We start from the raw sequence: 27,146 nt of genomic DNA on the forward strand, positions 1-27,146 counted from the left end.
GATTCACCTTGCCTGTTAATCTTTAAGAGCACTGAAGCACTTCTCACAACAAAATAAAAAAACAATTGGATTTCAAGAAGTAGAAGAGAAAAGTTCAGGGGCATTCCTGTAGACAAAATGCCTAAAATTATCACCCTGAATTTATAGATGACCTTATTCCAAGGGACCACTTACGTGTCAAAGCCATGTCAAACAACATTGCCAACAAATGGACAATTCAATGCCCAGTATTGCATGTGACCAGCTATGTCATGCTCAGTGACAGCAAAATTAGAGGAGTGACTGGTAAGGAAAGGGATGGCAACTGCATCCTGTGGACTGAGCAGATCTCTAATTTGAGGGATGGAGAAAATCATGGCTGAATATTACTAAAAACAAATGACAGGAAAACAGACTAAAATGCTAAGTGGCATCTGCATACAGTGTTTTATCAAAGCTTGAACAATTCTCTGCCAGGGCCCTGAGAGACTATTATGCTACAACTGCCCCTGGGACCTCTGCCAATGGGCTTGGAGATTCCATTTAAGCTCAAGCGCAAATCTAAACTATGCTGTAGGTGAACTGGTAGTCAGCTCTGTCTTTGGTCTTGTCTTGTGGATCAACCTTGGATCTATGCTGAAGGTAGCTTGTCTCCAGTCCTGTCCTTGTCCATGTCTCCTTGGATGGAAGTTGGAGTTGTGTTGTAGCCTTATCTCTGGCCCCATCTCTTTCTGCTACTGACCAGACTTCTTGTATGGACCTGGTTCATCACTTCACCTTCTCTGGGACTGCTGATGGGAGCTGCTTTCTTTGGTCCTTGCCTGAGCTGTGCTGCTGGCCCCTGTGCTTCTCCTGCTCCCTCACCACTCCCAGCCTTGCCTTGCCAACCTGGCTTCTTGCCTTGACCCCAGGCCTGCCCTTGTCTTTGCAGACTCGGCTGATGGTCAGTAGTCTGAGGTTGCCCCTGTGCTCCTGGTCTCACACCATGCCCAGCCCATTCCTGCTGCCACGATTGCTGCTGGTTCCCCTGCCCCTGGGGGAAGCTCAGTGCTCCCTGCCTGGAGGAAAGGGAAACAGAACCAATAATTCTCCCCTTTATATCAAAGGAAATAAAATGTATTTCAATTTACTCAGCAAATCATCCTCTGCTTTGACAGACCATTCTGAAGCTGGTAGAAAACAACCTAAATCTTTCCCTTCTCCTAAGCAAGCTCTACATCAGCAGTGAGTACAGATCCAGCCTAGATGTAATGATCCAGCCCTGTTCTAACAAACAGCAAAATTCTCAGCAGCTTCAAAGGGAGAAGGAAAAAACTTCAGGTCTCAGTCCTTGAACCCACAATGAAGATAACAAAAGCAGTCCCCTGCAGAACCTCATTTAACAGAGGCCTTTACCAGTAGGACAAGGTGATCTTATTAACTTGCATGGGAAACATGCAGAGAGAAATATAAGATCTCTTCTAGTAGAGAGACACAGATAAAAAATGATATATTTATCAATGAAATGTCATGTAATAATTCTCTACTATGAATGAGTTTATAACACAGTATTATTATTTAGAACTAGTATCGTATCTTCTCTTAGTACAGTTAAATAACATTGTATTATAATACAGTTAAAAATTTACTTGGCATGGCCATATTTGGAAGTTAATTACACCTGTTGTTTTATTAAAGAGTTATAAAGATAGTTGTAAATGTTTAATTTACTGATCAGTTGCTAAGCTTATTTACCCTGCTGCTGTTTGACATAGATGTGGAAGGCTGAAGTCCTTTGAGAGTCTGGTAAAAGCTATTTCTACAGTCTGATTTTGATTAATGAAGTTCAGAGGAGTATACTACTGACATTCTTTACAGACAAAAAAAAAATCATCTCTTACCTCCATTGTCTTTTAGGTGCAGTGCTATCTTCGTGTCATCTATAAAGAAAATTCAAAGTCAGTTGTAGGAAAATGCATTTTTCTACATCATGAGTAATTTTAGGAATGACTTTCTAGTGTCAAAGAACTTTCACAATTAGAAAATTATTTCTTAATGAGCAATGCTTTATTTCCTTGCTACTAAAAAAACATTTATGAGAATGTTGCAGTGTGAAGGAGGATTCAAAATATTGGTAAATATGGGTCTGCCTCATAACATTCACAAATAATTCATTTATCTTACATGTTGATACATAGCTTGAGCATTCTGCCATACTAAGTACTACATGAACCAATATATGAAAATAAACCAATGACTTAATTCCTCTTCTAAGGATCATGAAAAGGTCTACCATTTTTAAATCCTATTTCTTTCCATATTCCTCTTATTTTTGTGAGTTTAGTGTACAAAATGTCAGGGAATAATGCTGCTAATGCAGTCCAAATCCTGCACTGACAGTTTCTAAACTTCTCTTGCTGCCAAGAAAATGAGCCTTTCTTATCAGCAGATTCCCATCTTGAAATACCTTCAGTGGAAATTTTCCTGTCATGAGCTGCTTGAAAACTCTGCCTGTGCCTTTTTCTTGTGTTAACATACAAATCTAACAGAAAACTTCCCTCCCTTTTATATATGCTAAGATTCTACTTGATTAGTCTGGGTTAGCTTTTCTACCCAGCTGAATTTTCCCCAGAAGGACGAAAGCAGAATAGCACAACCACAGAAAAGCAAGATGGAAGCAGCCAGTGAACAAGGGTGGGAACTGACACACCATCACTTGCCCAGTTAATTCCATTCAGAAGCCTAGAGAAACTACTTCACAACAGTGAGCACTACATGAAAAGAACAGTGTCAACTGACTGAAAAAAATGTAAACAGGCAAATTTCAAAGATGTTTTTAATTTGGTTTATCTCTAATTTTCATTCGGCTACACAGAATAGCCAACGGGATTCCAAATTAATTCCGTCTGTGATGGAAGTTTCATCACTAACTTTAGCAGGGCTCTCTCCATCTTCTGTTTCAACAGGTTTCAGAGTATAGCCTGATGGTTAAAGGAACATGAACAACTCATTGTAACCATAAGTTGCCCAAAAATCTGCCTGGCTTGTCCATGCACCCCAAGCACTGCCCCCTCTGACAACACTCATCCCCTCCACTGTTGTCAAAGCGAGTGGCAGTTTAAAAGCAGTAGCAGATATTGCCTTGACTGAAATTCCCCACTCCTTCCACTGTCCAAAAGACAAACGGTCAACATGAACACATACTCAAAGGAAAAAACGTATTTTGGATTTGTAGATGATGTATTTGTGCAATAGAGTAATGCAGTGTATACACTTCACCTTCCGTGGGCAGGCTAGTCGGCAGGTGGGAAGTGGTGGATTCTCTGGTGGTTGTTAAAACTCTGAACTTTGTGGTGGTTGGCAGAAGGGCCGTGCTGGAGTATGGAGGTGTTTCAGTTGTGTCTATATTCTTCTCACAAATCTTATCTTTTGACTGTTGGGAAACAAGAAAAAAAAAGAAGATAAAATTAATTCTCAGTGGAGACTGTCACTGAAGAATTTAAGCATGGACAAGCTGTCAGGATAAAAAGAATGAAAATGGAAACACTAAATCAATGAACTTCAAGAGCTTTTTTTTTTTTTTTCCCTTTGAAGTGCTCTATATAGTATTCAGCAACATATATTTTTCATTTAGCTACGAAACTTACAATGCTCAATTGTTAATGACAAGGCTTCAAAGTCACCCCTGAATGTCAAGCTTTATTTCCCACAATCAGATTCTAGCACCTAAGATTATCATTCAAATTTTCACTCTACTATTGTGAATGCTCACTGCTATTGGTCTGAGTGCCATAAGACATGCTAAAAAAGTATGTGGGACTTAAATTGTAGCTCTTCCTAGTGAGTATGTATAGTTAACTGGAGCATTTAATTAGGCTTTACGTGCAGTTATCACAGGAGAATGTGCACATGTGTACAAACTGTGTGCACGTATTCAGCTTATAGAATATTTATATACCACGCTATCGAGAAACACATTCACTATATACCTATGAATCCCATACAATATTAAAATTTCATATATTATATGTATATACAATATAACAATTATTATATAAAATATAAATGTTCTAAAATATCAACTATAAGAATAATAATAATTAAAATAATTATATTAGTCCACCATAAATAATATTCACCATCATATAATTATTTAACTTCTATTTTCATGAGCAAATATTTCAAGACAAATCTTGAGTCTTTTTTAATTAAATTTCTGGACACTTTTAAAATACTACAGGTGTAACTAATCTTTTCTTTTATGGATCATAGAGTTTTTCAGGAAAATACATCCAATTAACTAGCAGAAAATATGGGAATTGCCTGTAACTCCTGCTGTCCCCATTCATTTTATTGAGAAGTGGAATCCCGCAAAGCCTCTTCATTTTATTGAGATCCATCTGTCAAAACCCAGTGAGTGTTGTCTTACTTTTATTATGCATGGATATTTTATTGTCCTTTGTTTGACAAAAAAAAATATATATTACATTTAAAAAGGTATCAGTACTTGCAGTATAGCTATTCTTTAAATTTCTTCATGTTTTAGCTTGAAAACCACTCTTAATTTCACTGATGCAATTTAATAAAAATGTAGCTCAAAATTTATATTACAAAGAAGGAAACATTACTATGAGAATCCTCACTATTCACCATTCTGTGTGCTAATTATTGATCCTTCATTGAACTCCAGCAGTCAGCTCAGGCATCATTCTGGAAGGTGTCAAGTCAGCTGTTGCTTTTGCTCCAGAGCCTGAAAGCTGGACTGTGAGCAGCAATCAAGTACCCTGAAACTGTGCAAATCAAACTACTAGTTTCTCAGATACGCTTAGTATATCAATAATTTCCTCTCAGATCACGTACTAAGCCTTGTAGCACCAGTTGTGTTGAAACAAGAAAGAAGCAGCAGAAAGGGATGCCACTGTCATGTCGACAGAGGGTTTTGGATAACTTCATCTACAGCAGGAGTGTCAAATTCATCTTCACCGGGGGCCACAGCAAGACTAGCTACATTTATACAGTCCTAAAATTACATTCGGCCCTTTGAAGGCAACCACGAGGCTGACGTGGCCTCCAGTGAAAATGAGTTTGACACCCCTGATCTTCAGGCACATCTGAGTCCTAGCTAATTTTGATCCGGATTTAAGCAATATGAAGGTTGTGCACTATAACAACAAGTACTCCCAGCAACTTTTATTTCATGTTCTTGAAATACTGTCCTCTGCAGATGAAAAATATCACAGAAATTCCATTCTTAAATCGTCAGTTTATAAACTGCAAAGCTGAAGCTCCAAGCCCAAGCAACAAGGCAGTATGCAGGATGCAGTTATTTTGTGATTACAGTTATAAGAAAAAAAATCTTCCATCAGACTGGATTTATATAATTACTTCTCTTTGCTGCTTCTGAGAATAAAACAGAATGTGCTGTTCTAACTAGACACCTGGGGCTACATTTTACCCTCAGTTTTACCTGACATTACACTTCAGAAGGGCTATGTTGCTGAAACTCATGACAGAATGTAGCCCTTTCAGGCAAAATGGAAAAGTAACTGCTTTTTTATGGCCATCAGGAGATTAAAAGTGTCATAAATTAATTTGTTCCTATTACCACACTCCCCAAATGAAAAAAAACAACTCACCAACAAAAAAGAACCCTCAAAGCAAAAAGCCTCCTAAAGGGAGCACATTGGGAAAGAACCAGCAGTAAGATATTAAAAATGAATGGCTCTGGTCCAGAAGTACCCCAAGCACCTCTTTGAGAAAAGGCCTGAGTCCTTGTTTGACAGTATAGCACTACCACAGTCAGATATGTTTCTTGTTCTCTCACTGTCTCTCCAGGAAAGGACATCCAGATGACTTGTAGGTTTTTTGGTTTGGTTTGGTTTTTGTTTCTGTCTTATTTTAAAAGTATTTGAATTAATCTATGTAATTTGTTTTGTACTAAATTATTTGGACAGTTTTCATAAGCAAAATGAAGTCATGAAATGCCTATTTTGCACTTGAGACTGCTCTGGCAGAGGCTTTTCTGCTTTGAGGAACATCACAGTTTCTTCCCCATTTTCCGGCAAGATTCAGAGGTCTAAGTGAAAAACAATGCAGGGACATTGTTTTGGGGCAGGCCTTCTGGTATTTTTATTTTCTATTTAAAGTATTTTTATTTTGTGTCCATTTTATTCCCTGAAATGGGGACAGAAATTGCTCAGCCTATTTTTCTTTATTATGCCTTACAGTATTTCCACTGAATGACAAAGATAAAAATAGCATGTCTTTGGCCTTGAAACCATGCTTCATGATATGAAGAATTTAATCAAAAAGTATATAAATGGCCTCTGATGGGCTGACGATGTAAACTACTCACATACCTCTTCAGGGCAGCCACTGTCTACCCAGTCTTGCCGGTGACGGTCAAATCCACTGGAGCATCTTTAAATGATGAAATAGAAAGGAGTTGTCCAGATGGAAATAGAAGGAAAACAGGAAGAAAAGAAGAGGGAGGAAGAGAATGACAGAGAGAATAAGTAAACAATGTGATTTATTTTAAAATCCATACGATTTATGTGGTATTGCTTTCATTCAAGAGGCTGTTGCTTGCAATATGAGTTAATCATTTAATACACTCAGTGAAAGGCATTTCAATGAATGAGTTATTTTTCTAGGTGGTTTTACTTTTTTTATTATCATTATTTCATAGTTTTAAAATAGGAATGTCTCCCTTCCACTGGATAATTATTCTTAAGGCTGCACTGAACCATAGCATTTTTGATGTCAGCCACATGGATGTAAATTGGTTTAATTATTTTTGTCCAGACTCCTTAGTCAGGAAAATGTAATCCCACAAAGGATGTAGTGAACCAGTCACTGCTTTTATCAGGCAAGGTGATCTGAGACATCAAGATACACACATAATGATGCGAACAATGTTCACAGATTTAGATAAGAGCTCCTCTGAACAGCCTTCACAACAATTAGAGAATACTATACAGTTGCATCTACCTCCTCACTTGCTGCAGAAAACTTAAGTTGTATGCATATTTCTTATCAAATTAGATGAGGGTAATAACCTGCCTGCAATATCTTTTCTCGTTTGCAATATGTAGTGAAGAAATTTTAAAGAACCTCTAATACTTTAATATAATGATTCCCCTGGAAATCCCCATCTCACAAGAGTGTTATCAGGGTTTATACAGTAACTTACGGTTTCCTAGACAGCAAGTAGCATTACAAACAGAAAGCATTATTAAAATGACAAGTAAATAACTAAACTATGATGTCCAACTTTGATTCTCCCCAGTTAGGGTTTTAAATTTTTGTTTGTTTATTTTTGCTTAGTTTTCTGCATTTTATTCCTGTAGTAGTTTGTTATGAGACAGGATGATGTCAGTTGGCATCCATGGTCATAACTTACCTGACTGTAGAGCAAATAACTTTCTCATTGTCTTTTAAAAAGACTGGGCAAGCATACAAGCCCACTGTTATGGTTAATTGTATTTATGGGGTAATGTTTTGTTCTCAATGAATTGAAAGATTTCAAGACATACTAAGTACTACCCTACTTCAGCCAAGGTAAAACAGGTGCATTTGTAGGAACGGAACCATGGAATCACCTTTACAGGAGGAGAGGATGTTACAAGAGGGTGAAAACAATGCTAACAACACGTTTTGTGTAATTAACTTCTCCATATAATTATTCTGAGCAGAATTTACAATGTCTTCGATAAAAGGTTTTAGAAAATGTAGATTTTCTTGTTAGTTGTACTTGCACTAATCCACATTACATCATTTGCAGTGTTACTAAAAAAATGCTCCAACACTAACAGGTGTCAGTTATCACTCACTCTATAGAAACTGACTTTTCAAAAAATATACTGCAGTGAAGAAAAAAGATGTCCAAATGAGAAATGCATTCCAGAGAAATCCAGAGACCTTTTCCCAATGGATGGGAATAAAGGCTACAGTAAAGAGCTTTTTCTTCTTGCTGAAGGGTGAGTGAATTGGTGCTATGTTGGGAGCTCAGTGCTGCCTCCCCATCTTTGGGGTGTTCTGTCCCCTTGAATGCTTGAGAGAACAAGGAGGACCTTCCTAAGATGAAAAAAATGATGACATGACATTCCAGGTATGAATAGAACACATTTTTTGAAGTCTTATCTTTCTTACTTTTCTTTAAAGTTTGAAGAACTTCAAAAGGAATCAGCACACCACCAAAAGCTGAATGCAACATGCAATGACTTGGAATGGCTCTTTCAAACATCTGAGACACTCTTCAGGTGACCCTACCTTAAAAAAGACATTAAGCCCTGGACACTGTTTATTTAAAATTTTCTATGGATGCAATTGTGAGTTCATTTCAGAAGTCAGCTTTATCAGGAACTAGAAAGGCTCCAGCCTGTTCGTAAACTTCCTTTGAGGCATGTGTCAATGAGATATCAGCTGTAGCAGGTACTATCATTGCTCCATCATTGATTTAGAATTCTGGAAACTGTCATTTCAGTGTACCACGCGCTCTGGTGATTGCATTTTTAAGAGCTTTGTCTAGTAGCATGGTGACAATTCCCTGTTGCCATTAAAACACTGGAGCAGATTTGATTACATGGCATTTATGCCATCTGTCAACATGCCATTTTATGAAAACGTTATTTTCGAGTGATGACCAAAACCAGTTGCAAAGCAATAACCAAGATGCTATAGGAAATGAGAATTGTGACATTCATGAAATGTAAAGAATTCCAGGATTTCTGCGGAACTTGGGAGTACTGGTTCAGGGAGCAAAGGGAGAATTAAAGTCTGCAATGATGATTTGGTATAACTAATGCAGCTGAATCTGGGTAGCATGAAAGATGTCAGAATCCTTTCAGTGAAATGTACATAAGAAGAAAGGAGATGGAGATGTCATCACTCTACCAGATGCCATTTACCTCTATTTAGCAGAGAACAGTTACATGACAAGAAGTGTCCATTCAGTGCATGAAGTGAAATCCTTTTCTGCTCCTCTCTTAAGAGAGTTCAATGAGGATTAATAATAATAACAAATCAGATATCCTATATATGGAAAATTCATCAAGGTTTAACCTGTAAAAGCTAAAAACATGATGGAAAATTATTGGGAAAGAAAGGGATAAAGTCTGGATGGAGAAATCTTTTCACCAGGTTGAGCTTGTATAAAACAGGAGTATTGAAATGCACAACACGTGTCCTTTAAATCAATTATTCCCTAGCTGTGTTTTGCCAGGATATCTGTAATAGCATATGAAGAATGAATTTCTGGCAACTGAAGGGCATTTCAGAAATCTGAAATGATTTCTTAAATATCATGTAATTACTCAGCTCAGTTAAAATGTTCATTAACTCCTCTAAATAAAAGGTTAACCTGGAAAATTAAATAGAAAATTGAACAGACAGAACTCTTTCCTGCCTTTAAGCACTAAGGAAAGCCCACCATATCAGGAAAAGATTGACACTTGCTAGGATGTTTGAATTACTAAAAAAAGTATTAGAACATTTTAAAGTGGATTTTTTTTTTCCAAGCTGAGGGAGGTAGGAAGTAATATATATATTTATAATTTTTTTTTTTTTAAATAAAAATATTGGAAGCCTTTAACGTTGTTTCTGTCCAAATGAAAATACCCTAACCACAGAGTGATTTTTGGAGGAAAAAAAGCATTAACTTTGTGCTCGATCTGGCTTCACCTCCCTTTACTGCAGAACAGGCTCTGAATATCACTTTCTTGTCACAGTGTGCTGTCTGGGAAAAGACTGTATTTTCTCCCTTTGTTATTTTCCACTTCTCCTTGTCACAGATGCAGAATTTTATCACAGCCCAAAGCACTTATGAAGTTCATGTGAAGTGTCACTGTGAGTGACTGTGGTATGAATTCATAAGGTATTTGAATGGTATTTGTGCTTAGCATCTAGCTCAATATACCTAATCATATATCCGAATTCCAGCATAAATGTGTGGTCTCTGTTGGTCCTTTACTTAAATGTATTGCTTAATTAAACTGTACTTCAGAATAGGATGACAATTTGGATTGTTGGAAGAAGATTTGCTCCCATTTTGGTGACATAAGGTAAGAATAGCTAAGATGATTTGTTAATACAAGGATTTTAAACATACAGTACTACAAACAGCCTATACTATTTTAATACTTTTGAAAAATTCAAATTTAATTACTAAGGCATAGTTTATGCTCAATGCAGCATATCCGTGTCTGCAGCACCGAATTCCATCATTGTCTTAACATAGCGTGCCTCTCAAAATTTACAACATTCAGATGATTATAAGGATGATGAGAGAGTGGCACAGATTTCAGCAGGCAATCTTCAACCTGATGATGGTTCCACAATTTTATGGGATGGAAAATTTGGATAAATATAGCTACAGGTTCTGTAAAATACTTCTGCAATATCAGGTAAACAGAGAAGTGAAAAAGTGTTAAAGGAAAAAAAACCAAAGGCTGTTATTTTAAAGTAGAAGACTGAACATGAGTAAGACTCAATATTTGTAACTGACAAAACGTGAATAGGCAGTAGGAAATAAGGACTCCCATAGGGAATTCTTGCAGTTGGTAGAGTCTAACAATAAAAGTAAGTGTTATTTCCAATCCAACTAGAAAGAAAGGTAAAAATCCTAGTTAAAGTGAGGCTTGGCAGAGTTCTGATTAAAGAAGAAAAGGAGGATATTTTCTATAATCTTAATGTCAGTTACAACAACAAAGGAAACATACTGTAAAGCAGATAAAGAATAAAAAGAAAGCTTTTGGTAAATGCCCTGCTTTGAATAGCTAGAAGGAAAAAAAAAAGTGTAAGAGGAGAGCCATGGAGTCAAATTTATGCAATTATGGTGGCAGAATTTCCACCAGAATCAGCAGAAAAAAATAACAATCAAATGTGTTCTTGGGAAGGGGCCACACTGAAATCAGTCTCTGATACTAGATCATATTCTCCCACTGCCTTGACCTTTGTGCATTTATACCTGCACAAAGTGGGTATAAAGTGCCTATAGCAACAGAAGTTAGCAGAGAATTCTGATCTGTTGGCATTGCTACCTGTTTTCCACACAAGTAATTACTCAGGGTTCAAGGCAAGGAGCTCTGAAGCACTACTGGGTTTACTTTACAGTCTGCTTAGTGATCCTAACCAGTACAATTAATCCCATTCCTTACCTTTACGTGATTGTCTAAACTCTTTTCTATCTTTGAATATCCAAAATGATATTTTCAATTTTAGGGTGGATGCTTCCATGATCTTACCTTTTTTTTTTTCCTTTATGACATGTTACATTTCCTTCTGGTGAACTACATAAATGTGAGTGGCCAGCTGTATTTTGAAAGCTGCTTTAGAGTTCTTTACACTGGCAACCTCAGAAGTACAGTTAGCCTCACATACCCTTTGCTTTGTCTCTTATTTTTAAAATAAAAATATGAAAATTACCTTTGGATAAAATATTTCCTTTTCCACTTTAGAGGTGAGGAAATAGAGCATAGGAGCCATGAAATGACAAGCTGAGATAGCACAGAATTCTGTAACAGAATCTAGAGTTAAGCCCAGATTTTCTGAAAAGAAGACAAGTGGAGACTAATTCACAGCTCCTATGCTTCCCATAGAACTCCCAGACATACGAATTGCAGAACTGAGAATGATATTGGAAAACATCAAGTCTTGGGTGGCATGGACCAAGGCACAGATCTCATTTACACATTGGCCAAGCTCCCTTTTTTATTCATTGGCTTTTACAGGGATTTTGATCCTGTAGAAAAAACCCACTGATAATGTTAACAAGTAGTAGAGTCCTTGGGACACCATGAAAGTGGTGTGATGCCTGAAGATAGTATGAAATAGACTGTTCACATTTCTGTTATCAGACATGAACCCCCAGCAATTGTGCAATAAACAGCATGGCTGTTGCAGTACTAGTGGGCATCAGCATCTGAGCTGCTAGAAAGAGAAGTGATGTTTCCATTAGGCTAGGTTAGTGCTCCTGTCATCCCTCATTTACAACTCTAAAGAGTAAGAAGTCTAAGGAAGCAGGAGATATGAGAGGAGAAGGAGCTAGGGAGCAAATGAAAGGAAGGACGTAAATCATCCTGTAACTGGTTATGTTCAAACAAACTCAAAGTTCAGAAAGTTGTGTCCCAAATGAGTGTTCTCCTTGCACCTCATTTTTTATCTAAAAGTCAGTGAAATTCTGAAATCAACATTCAGCAAGAACAACCTGCAAAACAAATTACCAAAGAATTACAGAACAGTTTGAGTACATAAATTTTTTTGTTAGTTGTACATATCAATATTTCCTGTCATATCTGGTGGTAAGCAAGTGGTTTCATTAATGCTATATGATAATGCAGATTTTGGAGGAGTTAATAGAACTGAATAGAGACGGAACTCAAGATTTAATGGTGCACAAAAAAATCTTTGATATTTAGGGAGAATGCTGAAAAAACTGTTTATTTCTTTGAAACTGGGAATACCTCCTATAGGGAAATGTTACAGAGTCTCCACTGTTTAAGGTGACTGGAAAGACTGACAAAATAAATTATGCTCTAGAGAACAAGTAGATCATGTGGAGAAATTGAACAGTTTACCTCAGCAGCTTTTAATCTCAGAATATCCAAATTTTATGAATATACATGAGGATTTCAGATTTATCTAAATAAAAATTTCTGGCAACATTACATAAGAGCATGTATATAGCAATATGCAAAATGTAAAAAAATATGCTAACATAATTGACTTTTCATTTATTGCACTTCCTTAAAAAGTGATATCTAGGAGGCTACAAGACAAATATGATTTCTGTGATGTTCAAGTTATATTGAGGAGCACAACCATAAGAGGTTAGCACTTCTGGAAAGAGTTAAGACCATCGTGGTAATTTTGGCTGTTTCTTTACTAGTAAAATGAACACATCCTTGGCACTGAAGATTGCTGACACAGAATGGCTTATGCCTGAACAAGCAAACTCTTTCAACCTCAAAAAGAAGGATGCTGCGCATAAACTGCCAACTGGGATAATTCCTGGAAAAGTCCAACTCCTGCACCATGCCTGGGAACAATTCTGGACAGTGGTCCTGGGCATGGACTGAAATCACATCAGGGAACATCATGACTACTTAATGGCACAGACAATCATTTTCCAATGCCCAGGAAGCTTCATAGGCTCTGTTTGATTAGCAAGTAATTCTATGTCAAAAACATTTAGTATGGGAAGATGAACTACAGCTGTACAAGTGATGATTTTGTACGACCGCTGAACTGATCATTAAACAAATCTGAGACTGCCTTTCTGCATTATATTTCAGTGAAACAGACAAAGTGAAGGAGAAGAAAATTTGATATAGTTCAAAACCTTTCAATTACAATAATCTTGATTTATTCCATTAAAAATACTTGATTCATTTAATTCCTTGTTTTATTTATTTCCCTTGTAATGATAGCAGAGGAAAGGAAGAGTGAAGGTCACAAAACTGGTGGAAGACAGATTTCTCCACAGTAACGCAGTGGGTTGGGTGCTTATATGAAGGGAAGAAAACTAATGCTTCCACAAAAGTACATTAACCTTCATCCTATACAGTATCCTAGAGTCAAGTGTGATAACCTGGTCTGCCTGTCTCCACAGATGTGTCCTGAATTTCTATCCTAAACTTTGAGGTTTTTTGAAATGTTTTGTTCTCAGTTTCTGTTCTTTCACTTTTTATAAACACTTGGAATAAAGAAAGAAAAGGGCAGTTGAGAAAATTATCTAGCCCAAGAATTTAAGATATAATGGGGATGTGGTATCTGGGTTCTGGAATATGAACATCCAAATATTTGAAAAAAGATACACAGCAACTCATTTCTCACAACATGCCACTTTCCAACAGTCAAGGAAGGAGTCAGGAACTACAAATTAAATTATCTCAGACACAAAAGGGAAGAAATCTGACACCTTATTCCTCACTAAACTAATGTTCTGCTAAGAAGGCCTGTTGGGCAAAATACACCTACTCCACCATCATTGTTTTTGCTAATCCATTAATGAACTTTTTTCTGTAACTGAATTTATCAATTGTCCTAAGTCATAAGGCTTGGGTTGGTCAAATTTGTGTATTTTCTAATGTGTCATTGTTGGAAAAGAAAAAAAAACTCCCAAGTTGTCCAGCTGTTGTAGGCTAAGCTATATGACAGTGAGACAACCAAATAGGAGTTTGGGACTCTGACTGTATTCATCTCTCTTTAAATCTGTGCTCATACAGAGGACCTTCCTACCTGCAGATGTCAAAACCTTCTTGAAGATCTGTCTCTGAAGTCAGGCAAAGTAGGTAAAATTTCTGCCTTATCCACTAACTTCTCTGTTGGTGTTTTTGAAGTAATCTTTACTCTTAAGTTAAGTAACTATCTTATTTTTTCTATTTTCATTTCTGTTCTGTATTCACCTAAGCATCATCTACTTATATTTCACATTACTGTATCATGCAAATTAACATCCTAACTGTTTTGCATTATACTTTATTTACCCAGTGTAATGCATAAGCATGTTGTTAATTTGTTATCAGGAAAACCTATTTTCTTTGATAGGTATACCTTGCACTCTTCTGATTATACAATTAAATTCTAATAGTTACATTAGACCACCATTGAAGACATTTGGGAATCAGCCACACTATAAAGCCTGCTGTAGAAACTCAGTCCTGAGAAAGTCCATCTCATGGCACAGAACAATGACCAGAAGTCTGGGTCAATTTTCTTAAAATGTCTAGGATACATATAAATTACATTCTGAAGCATCTGTCTGTGGACCCTTTTCACAGTCCAGTGTCACATTTCACCAGTGAAATAGGAACATGTTTGAATTCACAAACTTTCTGGTAGTAGCTATCAATGTAAAAAATGAACAGGTAAAAATGAAACCAATCAGAACAGAATTTGGGGCTGCTGTGTGATGGAACATGATGCAGTTCTGCCAGTGAATGACAGTTTAATCCCAGAGGGAATGCCTGTTTTATAGGGCAGGGCAGGGCAATACCCACTCTTATGGCTAAACAAACAATATGGAATTAAGTCTGAACTTCACTCTGTTTTGATTTTGCTCTGTTACTGATACAGAAGTTGCAGTTCTAGATATAAAGATTTCATCAAAGACTGAGTGGGGTTTTATGTTATTGCTGTAATAAAATAAATGAAGAATAAAAAGTTACTAGTATGTGAAAGAAATGCAAAAATAGTTTCTACAGAAAAGAGCTGTGCTACGCACCTATTTGTCTAGTGTTTTAGCACTAGGGTACCTTAGGTGCATCTGTGAAAATGAAAACATGAAAATGAGACACAGATTTTGTGATCTTCCTTCAAAATTAATCAGCAAAATTAAATATTCTCAAAGGTATAAATGACAGATGGATGCCTACTTTCCCTCCTCTCAATGGGATTTAAGTGCTTAACTGTTCTCTAACTTTGATAACTACTTTCTGCATTTATAATAATACACTTTAGGAATGTGATGTATTTGATAGAACTACATGAGACAGACTTTGCATTAAGGTCTTAAAACAGTCTAAGAACTTGTCCTTTTTGTATTGACTGTGATATCTGTGTCTTGGCCAAGCTGTGTTGCAAAACTGAATACCACAGAAACCTGGAGAGTAGATAATAATCAGAGATTCTAAGCTCCAGAAGACACATCATAACCTCTGGCAAGGGAAACAATAGCTAGCCAAACCAATCTCAAGTTCTGAAAGGCAAATGATATGGTAAGAAACACAAATATAAAATATGAGTGGTGTGACTGATGTGGCCTAAATAAATCACTGTGTTTACATCTAGTTTAAGAAACTTCAAAATGCTTCCCAGTCTTCAGGTTCAGGAGTTCATAGAAAATATTTAAATAAAAATATTAGGATTTCAGAGTAATGAGACTTATAGCAATCTTCTGCCTATTTTCTAGAAATAATTTGAGGTTTTGTAACTCGGACTTGCCGTTCTTAAAGATCTGCATCAGTTGTAACTCTTGTCCTCATGTTGTTCTGAATTACTCAGTAAAACAGAGCAAGACATACATATGTAAAAGTGTGTGACTGCTGCAGCTGTAAGAGAACTGGCTAGTTTCTGTATGAAAACATGATTTAAATTCATTTGGGTAGATATCAAATCTATTAATGGTGATATAGGGGTAGTTTTATTCTCTAGCTTGGGGCTGCTAAGAACATCAGTAAGCAGAAAGGAGGACACTGCAGAAGAACGTCTGGAGGAAGGAAACTCAAGGAATGAAGCTCATAAGACAAAGTTCTGCTAGTGAAGGAGAAAACTCAGGTGTTTGCCCTGAAAAGATATTCCACATAGCTCTCAGGCAGTATGTATCCATCTTAAGATATCAGCTTTGAACTATGCAAGGGGATGATTCTACTCTAGCGGGTTCCACACTGTACCTAGTAAATTGGCTGGTCTTGTTCTGACGTGTCCTAGGCCTCTGAAAACTACTGTACCTTCACAAGGGTTCTGTTTAGAGACTGAACTTCTTAGGTTTATTTGTGTTAATCAAGGGAAATTACAGAAATTCCATGTTAATTCCATGGAATCCAGCTACTAACAAATTCCACAAACATATCCTAGAACCTAGAAAGGCTATTTATCCATGTATCAATCTCAGCAAAAAGTTGGTTCATCTGCCTACAGGCTAACTTTCAATAAAACATGTTAAGAGCTCAGGGTCATATACATTCCATAAAAGCACTTTTAAAGGTACTGTTATGTACATTTTACTGATATGTACATCTTTATTGTTATGTATTTTTAAATGTACCTTCAGGCTCACTGAAGCTTACACTGTCTTCTAAATAGAACTGTCTTCCCACTTTAGAATATCTACTACTGTGATCTTGTGAGGCTTTTTTCATCAAACAATATAATTGCTGGGCTCACTGTGGTCTGAGAAAATGCTTTGTGCCTTAAGCACTTCTGTGCCACTTTCTTTTCTTGGTTTACTCCCATCAGGCTTGCCATGCATACAAAATTCTCAATTATTGAATGCTAATTTCCTAACAGTTTCTTGCAGTCTATGCGTTCAAACTAGCTTGTCAATTAAGACCGAGCAGCTTGGAAAGGATTTGAAGAAGTTCAGTGTAGAGCAATTTTCTGCTCAATAAAGTATAGATCTAGTTTTCGTATCATCCTTACCAGTAAAGTATCAGGGCTGACAAATTTACACACTCATTCTTGATACATTTGTTGCACTAGATTAAAAAGACCAATTGCTGTCTCAACACAACTTTTAAAACAGAAGAAAAGTATGTTGGATTTTAATCAGAACAAACCCTGTAAAAGGGCCAGAATTTCTACTTCTCAGATTTTCCATATGGTTGCTCCACAATTGGCAAAGAAACAGTACACAAGTTAGAAAAATTGGACTGACATTACTTTTTATTATCACAGGGTAAATTTGACCTAATTCAAGAATCTCCCCATCAAGACCCAGGTGTTAGGACTCTGCTATGTTTTCATGTGAAGCCATTCCAGCATAAAGAACTGCTGGAGTGGAATATAAATTCTATACACAGGCAGAATCTGGGCACATTTCTTTTGCATTGCCTGAAGCAGCAGGATGATCAGCAAATTAATGAAGTTTTACACATTGATAAAATTGAATATACTTTACGGACTACACTATATTTTAAATGTCTAGCCCTTCTAAAGCATTTAAAATGAAATTTCCCTTGTCATTTGTATATGAATCCATTACACTGATTGGATTATATATGCTCCCTCTGGTGGTTTACTTAATCCATACAAATGTCTCATTTTTTAATTTTGTAATTCAATGGCTAAGATACTGTGGCCAATTTTGTAATAACAGCACACCACTGTCAGTTAAACAGTGTAGGGATAAAAACAGCCTGAGTATAAATCAGCAGGTCTTCCTCCCATCTTTTAATTTGGAATTGAAATATGTAATGTGCCTAAAGCAAACAAACAAGGAAGATTAAACCTTCAAATAGTTAAAACCAAGAATTATTTAAAAGCAAGCATTTGAACGAACCTAATAGCCTTTTATTATTGAGTGACTCCATCAGCGGAGAAGGGAAGAGCTGCAGACGTCATCTGTCTGGACTTCTGTAAGGCCTTTGACACGGTCCCTCACAACATCCTTCGCTCTGAATTGAAGAGACATGGATGTGATGGGTGAACTGTTCAGTAGATGAGTAATTGGCTGGATGGTCGCATCCAGAGGGTAGTGGTCAATGGCCCGATGTCCAGATAGAGACTGGTGACAAAGGGTGTCCCTCATGGGTCTGTACTGGGACCAGCACTGTTTAATATCTTTGTCAATGACAGAGACATTGGGACTAAGTGCACCCTCAGCAAATTTGCAGATTACACCAAGCTCAGTGAGGAGTTTTATGTAGTCAGATAGTATGATTTCTTTTTTTTTTACTTTGGAATTCTTATGGGTGATACTTTGCCCAGCTGATAAAATATTTTAGATTACAAAAGACTGTTATACTACAATATTTCACTCAACATATTTTTTTAATAAAAATGGGTCTTGTCAGGTGGGACATACATAACAAGAAACAAACAGAAAACCTAACCCTTTTCCTCTTCCTGATATTAAAAATTTCTAGACATAAACTCAGATTTGAAAGTTAACTAAATATGTTTCCAAATTCTTTCTAAAGGAAGAATAAACAAACGAGACATTTCAAGCTTTCCCAGAAGTTCAGAAGACAAATAATAGGCAACCATTTTTTATTTCAATTACCGTAAGGGTATTGTGGAAAACTATCATTTCATATTTCTACTGTAAAATGTTTTCTTAAGAACTGCAAGTGCCTAAAGATTTTCCCCTCTTTCTAGCTAATCAGCATGGAATGCAAAACAACTTCTTTCTTTATTACCTGCTTAGATGGGAACAGTGATTATCATAATAAAAGATGAGAAGTATCACGACTCAACTCTCATTATTGCTGCTATTCCTAGACACATTTCTGATTTTTCACTTTGCTCAGAACACATTCCATAAAACCAGACATAACGTTTTCTTTTACACAATGAGTGCTGTTGCTGCCATGAGGGATTAAGCATTGAAGTGAAATGTATCACAAATGGGATTCTCCCATCTTTATAGCTCAGGATTGTCCTAAGAGTACTAGAAGCTTTGGGAGTTGTGCACAAACACAAGGACAGAATAACTCTACCTAGAGTGCTTGGAGTGTCCTGGTTCATCACTGCACACAGAAAGTTCAACACTCGAATTCATGCAGCGTGTTTCAGGTCACTTTTCAAACTGGGAGCTTACACTCAATATCATAAACTGGCACGATCTCAAACCAGATTGTTCAATGCATAGTCTGGAAAATAGAGACTTTCAAGGATAAAACTGCATTTAAGCACTTAACATGAGCAAGACCTTTCTGTGAACTGGGACTCACAAAGTTTAACCTCTCTTCCTTTGCAGGCCTGCCTGAAGAGCCGTGGCAGGAGCTGACCCTGAGTCTCTAGGCAGCCACTGCCTGAGGGTAGCAGAGCTGCTCTGAGCTGGAGCCATGCAAGGGGGTATGAGTTTCATTGCTCAGGTTTAAGCACCTTGACATCTAATGGATCATCCTTTGGGGTGACTTGGGTTCAGAGGACCCATGATCACTTATCTCCTGTGTCTTAGGGGATTCTCTGATTGTTATGAGGCTATTGTTGTGTGAAGGGCAGTGCTATACATAATGAGCAGAGGAGATCCATGGGGCTCAGAGACTTCCCTGCTGAGCCCTGCTTGGACTCAGGCAGCTGTAGGTGTTTCCTCAGACAAAGTGCCCAAGAGACCTTTCTGTTCTTAGACACTTAAGTTCAGAGTTTATAAGAAGGTACTTTTAGTACTGCTTTTGTATTCTGCATAACTTCCCTTGAAAAACTAAGTAAACCGGGAAAACACCCTTGTGCATGTAACTGTTAGGTTTTTGGGTCCCCTTTGGACAAGGCCACCAGTTTTGAGGACTTAAAATTTGAATAGAGGTACCAACAGTGACAGCTGAATAAAACTATCATCTAAACTGTTCACAACCCTTGCCCTTAGTCTTTCAGTACTCCAGTTCCCTATCTCCAGTGGGATCAAGCCGGAACACAAGAGGTTCCACTTAAATTTGAGAACAAACTTCTTCTCAGTGAGGGTGACAGAACACTGGAACAGGCTGCCCAGGGGGGTTGTGGAGTCTCCTTCTCTGGAGACATTCAAAACCCGCCTGGACATGTTCCTGTGCGACCTCACCTAGGCGTTCCTGCTCCAGCAGGGGGCTTGGACTAGATGATTTTTTGAGGTCCCTTCCAATCCCAAACATACTGTGATACTGTGATTTAAGTATAATATTTCTGTTCTATTATATTTCAGTGCCAACTCTTCTAAGGTAAATAAACACGATTTATTTCTTAGGCAATTAACTTCAAGTATTTCCAAAGGAACTTACTATTTCAGTAACATGAGAAAGTTGCACAAATTGAACCTATAATGTAACAGCAAAGTTGCCTTAAAGCTTCCAAAACCTTTCCTAGAAAATTACATCTCTAACATGCAGGCTATACCAAATGTCCAGAGTATATAGACATTTGCAGAAGCATGAAAGGATAATATAAACAGATCTAAAATTAATGAATTCGCCCAATTTTTACATGCTGGGAAATCAGAGATAATGAAGAGAAAACCCAAATTTCAGACACAGGTGACTATTATGAAGCAGATGATAAGTATTTCTGACATTTTGCAGACATAGATCCTTGTGCAGGAAAAAGCTAGGATACCATCTTAGCTTACATACTTGTAGTTAGTCTCGTTTACTTATGCAACTGTTCTTATGGAACAGTTACGGAACATATATAGTCAAAAAACAAAACAACAAACAAAGAAACAAAACAAAACCTCTGAGGGAGATTTGCCATCTGCTGAAGACAGAAGAAAACAATGTGTCTTTGCTTCAGTCGTGATGAAACCGTATGACATACCTCGTATTGGATTTCAGAGTGAATAGCTTGTCGATCCCTTATGAAAAGAAAAACTGTGATTTAAGGTTGTAGAGAGCAACAGGAATAGAGGAATCACCTACAAGAAGAACCTGACTCTCTGAGGATTACAGAGTTTGCACAGCAGCTGGGCTGAAGTTACAGGTAGGAAATAACCCACTGTTATAAAGTTATTTTCATTCCAACACGTATTGCCCACATGGGGGAGTACCCTTATTCAGCAATGGCTCTGTGCTCAATTTACTTGTGCAGTTACAGGATTTAGAGACACTTTCTGGTTTTCCAAAAACTGTACTATGTTGTGTAAAAGATTTAATATATGGTTTAAATTTTATGCAAGGAGAAAAAATAGAAAATATGCTGTTCTTTGTAGCAATGTTGCTCTGACTAAACGGGGTTATAACTTGTTGAGAATAAAGGGTTGTAGAATTGGTATAGAGTTTTGTCTCCTCCTGAATACATTTGCTTGTTGCCCACATGGAAGCCTCTCTGCTCTGGGAGATCTCACTCTAAAGTACCGAAGTGCTACTGTGGCTTCACAGGAGGAACATCACTGTCTGTTATAGCCACATCTGGCCCTCATTGCCCCCAAGAGCAAATAGTCATTCTCCATCTGCAGACATTGGAGCACTAGATCAGTCATTAGATTATTGCCACACTGGAAACGCATCATTATCAAGTTCAAAGCCTTCCTCAGACTTTTGCACCAAAGGCTGTTTGCCTCCCCCACCCTGGGCTCTGCCTACAGGCACGAGAGACAACCTCTGGTTTCTCACCTCCCAGAACAGTGTCTCCAGTCAGCTTTGCAACCCAGAAACTCAACTCAGGCATTACTCCCAATCATCTGATTCTGCTTACTTCAAAAACTTCTCTGAGCACTCATTTGTAAGTGGACTGTAAATATTAATTTTCATTGTACTGTAGGCATTTCTGAAATGTTTAAGTTAATATTTCATATAATGCTTTGCCCTTGTTTTTGCAAGCAGATTGTATTCTGCTGAAGTAGAGTAATGTACATCAGAACAGGAGATAAAAGTCTAGGTTGATTTACAAGGCTGGTGACTGAAGAGCAGTGACACACAGAAAAAGCTGTGATGAAAGAACTCACATTTTTCCATCCTTTATGATTTTTAACAGGACATTGGTGCTGTCTTGTTGAGCAAGTGCTTCTCTATCACATGCAAAAAGGACATTTTAGCAGAGCAAATTTATTTTTGTGGGGAGCAAAACCACAATGTGGTTGTAAATGATTCTGAATACTCTCCTGTGATCCAGACATCTCAATTGAGAATGGAATCAGGCTTTTTTTCATATCTCCGTAAAATGAATAAACATGCTGAGGAATAGCAGGGTAAAAGCGGAGGCACTGGACTAAAAGGCAGGTGAGAGTATACAGAACTGGTAGGGAACAGAAAATTGTCAAAGTTGAGATAGGAATGAGTCCTGATCACAATGATCCTGCAGTGTAATGTACCCTAACTAAATAAGTGCTCAGTCTTCACATTTTGGAAAGCAAGTTGCCTCTTTTCATAAAGTATGCATCCACTTATTATTTCAGATCTGTTTCTCTGTATAACTAAATTAGTTGAAATAAGCTGCTCATTTAATAGATGTGGTCTATCTTGATGTCAGCAAGGCATTTGACACAGTCTCTCACAGCATCCTTGCTGCTAAACTGAGGAAGTGTGGACTGGATGATCAGGTAGTGAAGTGGACTGCGAACTGGCTGAAGGAAAGAACCAGAGAATCGTGGTGAATGGGGAGGAGTCTAGTTGGAGGCCTGTATCTAGTGGAGTGCCTCAAGGGTCAGTACTGGGACCAGTATTATTCAATATATTCATCAACGACTTGGATGAGGGAATAGAGTGCACTGTCAGCAAGTTTGCTGATGACACCAAACTGGGAGAAGAAGCTGACATGCCAGAAGGCTGTGCTGCCATCCAGCGAGACCTGAACAGGCTGGAGAGTTGGGTGGGGAAAAGTTTAATGAAATAGAACAAGGGCAAGTGTAGAGTCTTGCATCTGGGCAGGACCAACCCCAGGTTCCAGTATAAGTTGGGGAATGACCTGTTAGAGAGCAGCATAGGGGAAAGGAACCTTGGGATCCTGGTGGACAGAAGGATGACCATGAGCCAGCACTGTGCCCTTGTGGCCAAGAAGGCCAGTGGCATCCTGGGGTGTATTAGAAGTGGGGTGGTCAGTAGGTCCAGAGGGGTTCTCCTCCTGCTCTACTCTGCCCTGGTGAGACCACATCTGGAATATTGTGTCCAGTTCTGGGCCCCTCAGTTCCAGAAGGACAGGGAACTGCTGGAGAGAGTCCAGTGCAGGGCAACGAAGATGATTAAGGGAGTGGAGCATCTCCCTTATGAGGAAAGGCTGAGGAAGCTGGGTCTCTTTAGCTTGGAGAAGAGAAGACTGAGGGGGGACCTAATTAACATTTCTTAATATATAAAGGGTGAGTGTCACGAGGATGGAGCCAGGCTCTTCTCGGTGACAACCAATGATAAGACAAGGGGTAATGGGTATAAACTGGAGCACAGGAGGTTTCATTTAGATTTGAGAAGAAACTTCTTCACGGTGAGAGTGGTGGAACACTGGAACAGGCTGCTCAGGGAGGTTGTGGAGTCTCCTTCTTTGGAGACATTCAAAACCCACCTGGACACATTCCTATGTAACCTCATCTAGGTGTTCCTGCTCCAGCAGGGGGATTGGACTAGATGATCTTTTGAGGTCCCTTCCAATCCCTAATGTTCTGTGATTCTGTGATTTCAGAAACTGGAAGAGAATGGCCAAGAAATGAAACAGGCCACAGACATCATCACCAAAGCCATGTTTCCAGAGAAAATAACAATATAAAAAATAAGGTGTAAAATGTAGTATAAAATGAAGAGGATACTTAGGGGACTGGACCATATCCTCAGAGTTTTTCAAGACCCAGCTGAACAAAGGCATGAACAAACTGGTCTGACCTCACAGCTGGCCCTGCTTTAAGTGGCAGGTTAGATGTATTGGCCTCTAGTGGAACCTCCTATTCTGAACTGTTTTATGATTCTGTATACAGTTCTCCATTTGCTTAAACCAGACTGAACATCATTCATATTTAGATGCAAATTGGATGGTATGACTGTTTTTAAACTACTGAAATTCCTGTGTAGCAGCATAATCTTAGTTTTATTCTCTGGATCCAGCATTTTTTTTAACTAATTGACTCCAGTTCCTGCTTTTCCTACTAGTCAAACAATGTCCAAACACAGTCAGCATGAAATAACAATCTCCCTACTGTCAGTAATGGGCTAATTAACACCAATAAAAATGTTCAGTGTATCTGCTCCAGCTCGTGAAAGGCACAAATGTGCTGCAGCATGGAGCCAGCTGTTTTTGGGAAACAGTGTAGGAATGACTCACAGTAGGTTCACCTTTGATTGCAGTGTAATCTTCACAAGCAAAAAGCATGATTTATTTTTTTTTTTATGCAAACTTTAACTGAATAAAAATAAGTGTGTTGAGTTTATATTTTTCTGCAGTAAATTACACTTTGCTGGTTGTGAAGGAACAGCCACAAATTCACCTAAACATGTAGAGGGAAACACAGTGCAGCTATATGCCTGGTGTTGCTTCTTGCTACTGATAAAGGGTAAAACTCTTTTAGTTCTTCACAGTGAGTTTGTTCTTTAGTGAACAAAACAGATTTTCCAGCAATTCCGGAACTCAGGAAACTGAGTTCTTCAGGATCTCAAGGATCACCTATTTGTCATAAGAGGTCCGAACTTTACAATTTCTTCAAATCTCACCTGCTAGAAGGTAGAACACTGGCCACAAACCAACAGACCTTGCTCAAACTAAAGCCAACAGATTCTCAGTGCTACAACATTTATTAATGGAAGTCGAATCAAACAATTTTTGAAATTAAGAAATGGGTTAAAGCAAGTGAGATCTCTTCATGCTTGCTTGGAGGAGTTTTCTATAAGTATCCTTACACTTGAAGATGTTTGATATATTTTCCATGAAATGATTTAATTTAGTTCTAATTCCACTGAAGAATTTTTTGCAAGACAAAATGACAACAGAGTGACTTCTCACATGATTTACTAAGGCAGCAGAAGCATAAGAAAACATAATAAAAGTGACCTGAAGTTCTGTGAAGTACCGTGTTCATCAGCTATTTATCAGTTCTTCAGCATGATATCAAATTATTACACTGTTTTAGACAGTGATTAAGCCAGGGATAGAGGGAGAAAATATGAATTTTATTACGATTTCTACTTGTTCTCCTTCAAAAGGATTTAAAAGCAGGGCTAAGGAAACAGGAACGAGGGCTCAAGTCATAAACCAACCTTTTTGACCATTCTTGCCTAACTTCTCTGCTGAAGTGAAATGGAACAATGCTATGTTGCTAGTGATTGCAACTGAGGTGTATGTTTGCATGAATACATGTATATAAGATGTAAATATAACAACCTTTTGTGCTGAATAACCTATGGAGAATGTGTTTTGGATACCCTTTGACCACAGCTGTATATCCATGCAAAAAAAAGAAAAAAAAAATTCTTTTCTTTACCTTTGGAGTTTGCTGCACCAGCTGCAGTTGAAACCAATCTGGGCAGTGACACAGGTACCACAGCTGGTAAACTGGAGACAAGCTGGGATGTAGATAAACAAATGCAACTTATTACATTAGTCTCACAAATAATTCTCATAAAAAGCACAGAAGAAGGATACATCTTCTGACAATACATATTTAGGGACTCAACAGGTTCACACGTGTCTCAAATAGAACACTAAACCCAGCCTATCATAAAGCATTGCCAACTGCATGCACAGAGGTACATTTTATCTGTAGGATTCTATTTGTATTCTGGTTTTAAATGTATTTCCACTTACACATCTGTTCATTCAACTTTATTGCTAAATTTTTATCTTCTTGCTTAATATTAAGTATTTCCTTAAATCTCTTTATTCACTAGCTCCAGTATTCCTTGGTGTTGCTAACATTCAGACATAAACAGATAAGACTGGCAGGAAAGTGTTCAAGAACTATAATTGGATTAGAAAAAAGAAAAACAGCTGTTTCCATTTTTTCACAGTAGTACAGCTGGCAGTTTAAACTCAGAGATTTCTAAACAACGTGGTTTTACCTTGGACAAAAGAGGCAGATGAACTGCAATATGTGTTTGGAGATATTCCTTTGCAATGAGACATATAGCACACAGAAGAATTTGTGTTTGCCTTGCAAGCATGAAAACTGTTTTTTTTTTTTTTTTTCTTGAGGAAACAAATGTAAAGGCAATATAATTTTTTTTTTTTTTTTTTTTTTTCTGAAAAAAAAATGATTTGGCACAGATTTCGCTCAAAATCTACTGGGACCTGCATACCTATAAACTTGAGATATAGGATGATGCACTGGATAATGCATCATCCACCTGTGAATAGATCTGAGAGAGGATAAATTAATCTGTCCGTGATTCCAAGTCTACAAATAAACCAAAATATTTTAAATTGTGTATGTATTGCTGGGAGGGGGAAGGGAACCCTTCCCAGATCTGGCTCTTGCTCATGTTATATTTTACTTACTTGGTAGAGGTATCATTTCCACAGCTGAGAGATTGGTAATCTTTGACATCTGCAGCTCCACTCTGTGGTACTCATAAATTGTTCTTCTACGGACATCTACCAGAAAAAGAAAAATAAATATATTTTCACCCTTTACTATATTGTAGTTTGTAGATTGTAAAAAACAGTTGATGTAATGATTGCTCACTGTTCCTTAGGTGCACACGTGACACAAATTTTCCTCAAGAATATATTTTTAACTTTAGACACCATGAAGGAACATGTAAAAGGTATAGACAGAGAATTTTTGACTTGAGAAAACATCAGAGTTGACAGAATAGGTGCCTATTCCCAGTAAAGGATTATGAAAATGCTGAGTGTGCTCTCGAGTATCTTAAGTCATTCATTTAGGCAGAAATTCTAGGGAGTATACTGTCAGACATTTCAGGCTATCTTTCAGATGCCTGCTTTCCTAAGACATTTCTTGGCTTGCAGACTTGATTATATGTTCACTTTGTCAGTTGTTGTCAAGATGTGCAAACAAAACTGATTTCATTGCTTATAGAATTTGTTAGCAACAAGCTAGCTCACATCTAAATGTACTAGAAAATTTCTTCATATTCTAACATTGAAGAAGACAAGCCTTCCTAACCAGCCAATGCTATGCATAATCT

At 37.7% G+C, this 27,146-nt stretch overlaps 1 protein-coding gene across 1 annotated transcript in view; it reads right to left on the reverse strand.

Annotated features, from left to right (window-relative positions):
- The window catches only part of PLXDC2 (plexin domain containing 2), a 273,059-nt gene that overhangs the window by 24,385 nt on the left and 221,528 nt on the right, over positions 1-27,146 (reverse strand). The window contains exons 8-12 of the mRNA XM_065050838.1: positions 26,494-26,589; positions 25,481-25,562; positions 6,318-6,378; positions 3,238-3,391; positions 1,860-1,898 (exon numbers count right to left, since the gene is read on the reverse strand). Coding sequence (XP_064906910.1) covers positions 1,860-1,898; positions 3,238-3,391; positions 6,318-6,378; positions 25,481-25,562; positions 26,494-26,589 — 432 coding nt within the window. The remainder of the gene's footprint in view (positions 1-1,859; positions 1,899-3,237; positions 3,392-6,317; positions 6,379-25,480; positions 25,563-26,493; positions 26,590-27,146) is intronic.

Source organism: Columba livia, chromosome 2 (assembly GCF_036013475.1).
Source record: "Columba livia isolate bColLiv1 breed racing homer chromosome 2, bColLiv1.pat.W.v2, whole genome shotgun sequence".
In the NCBI taxonomy this organism is placed as follows: domain Eukaryota; kingdom Metazoa; phylum Chordata; class Aves; order Columbiformes; family Columbidae; genus Columba; species Columba livia.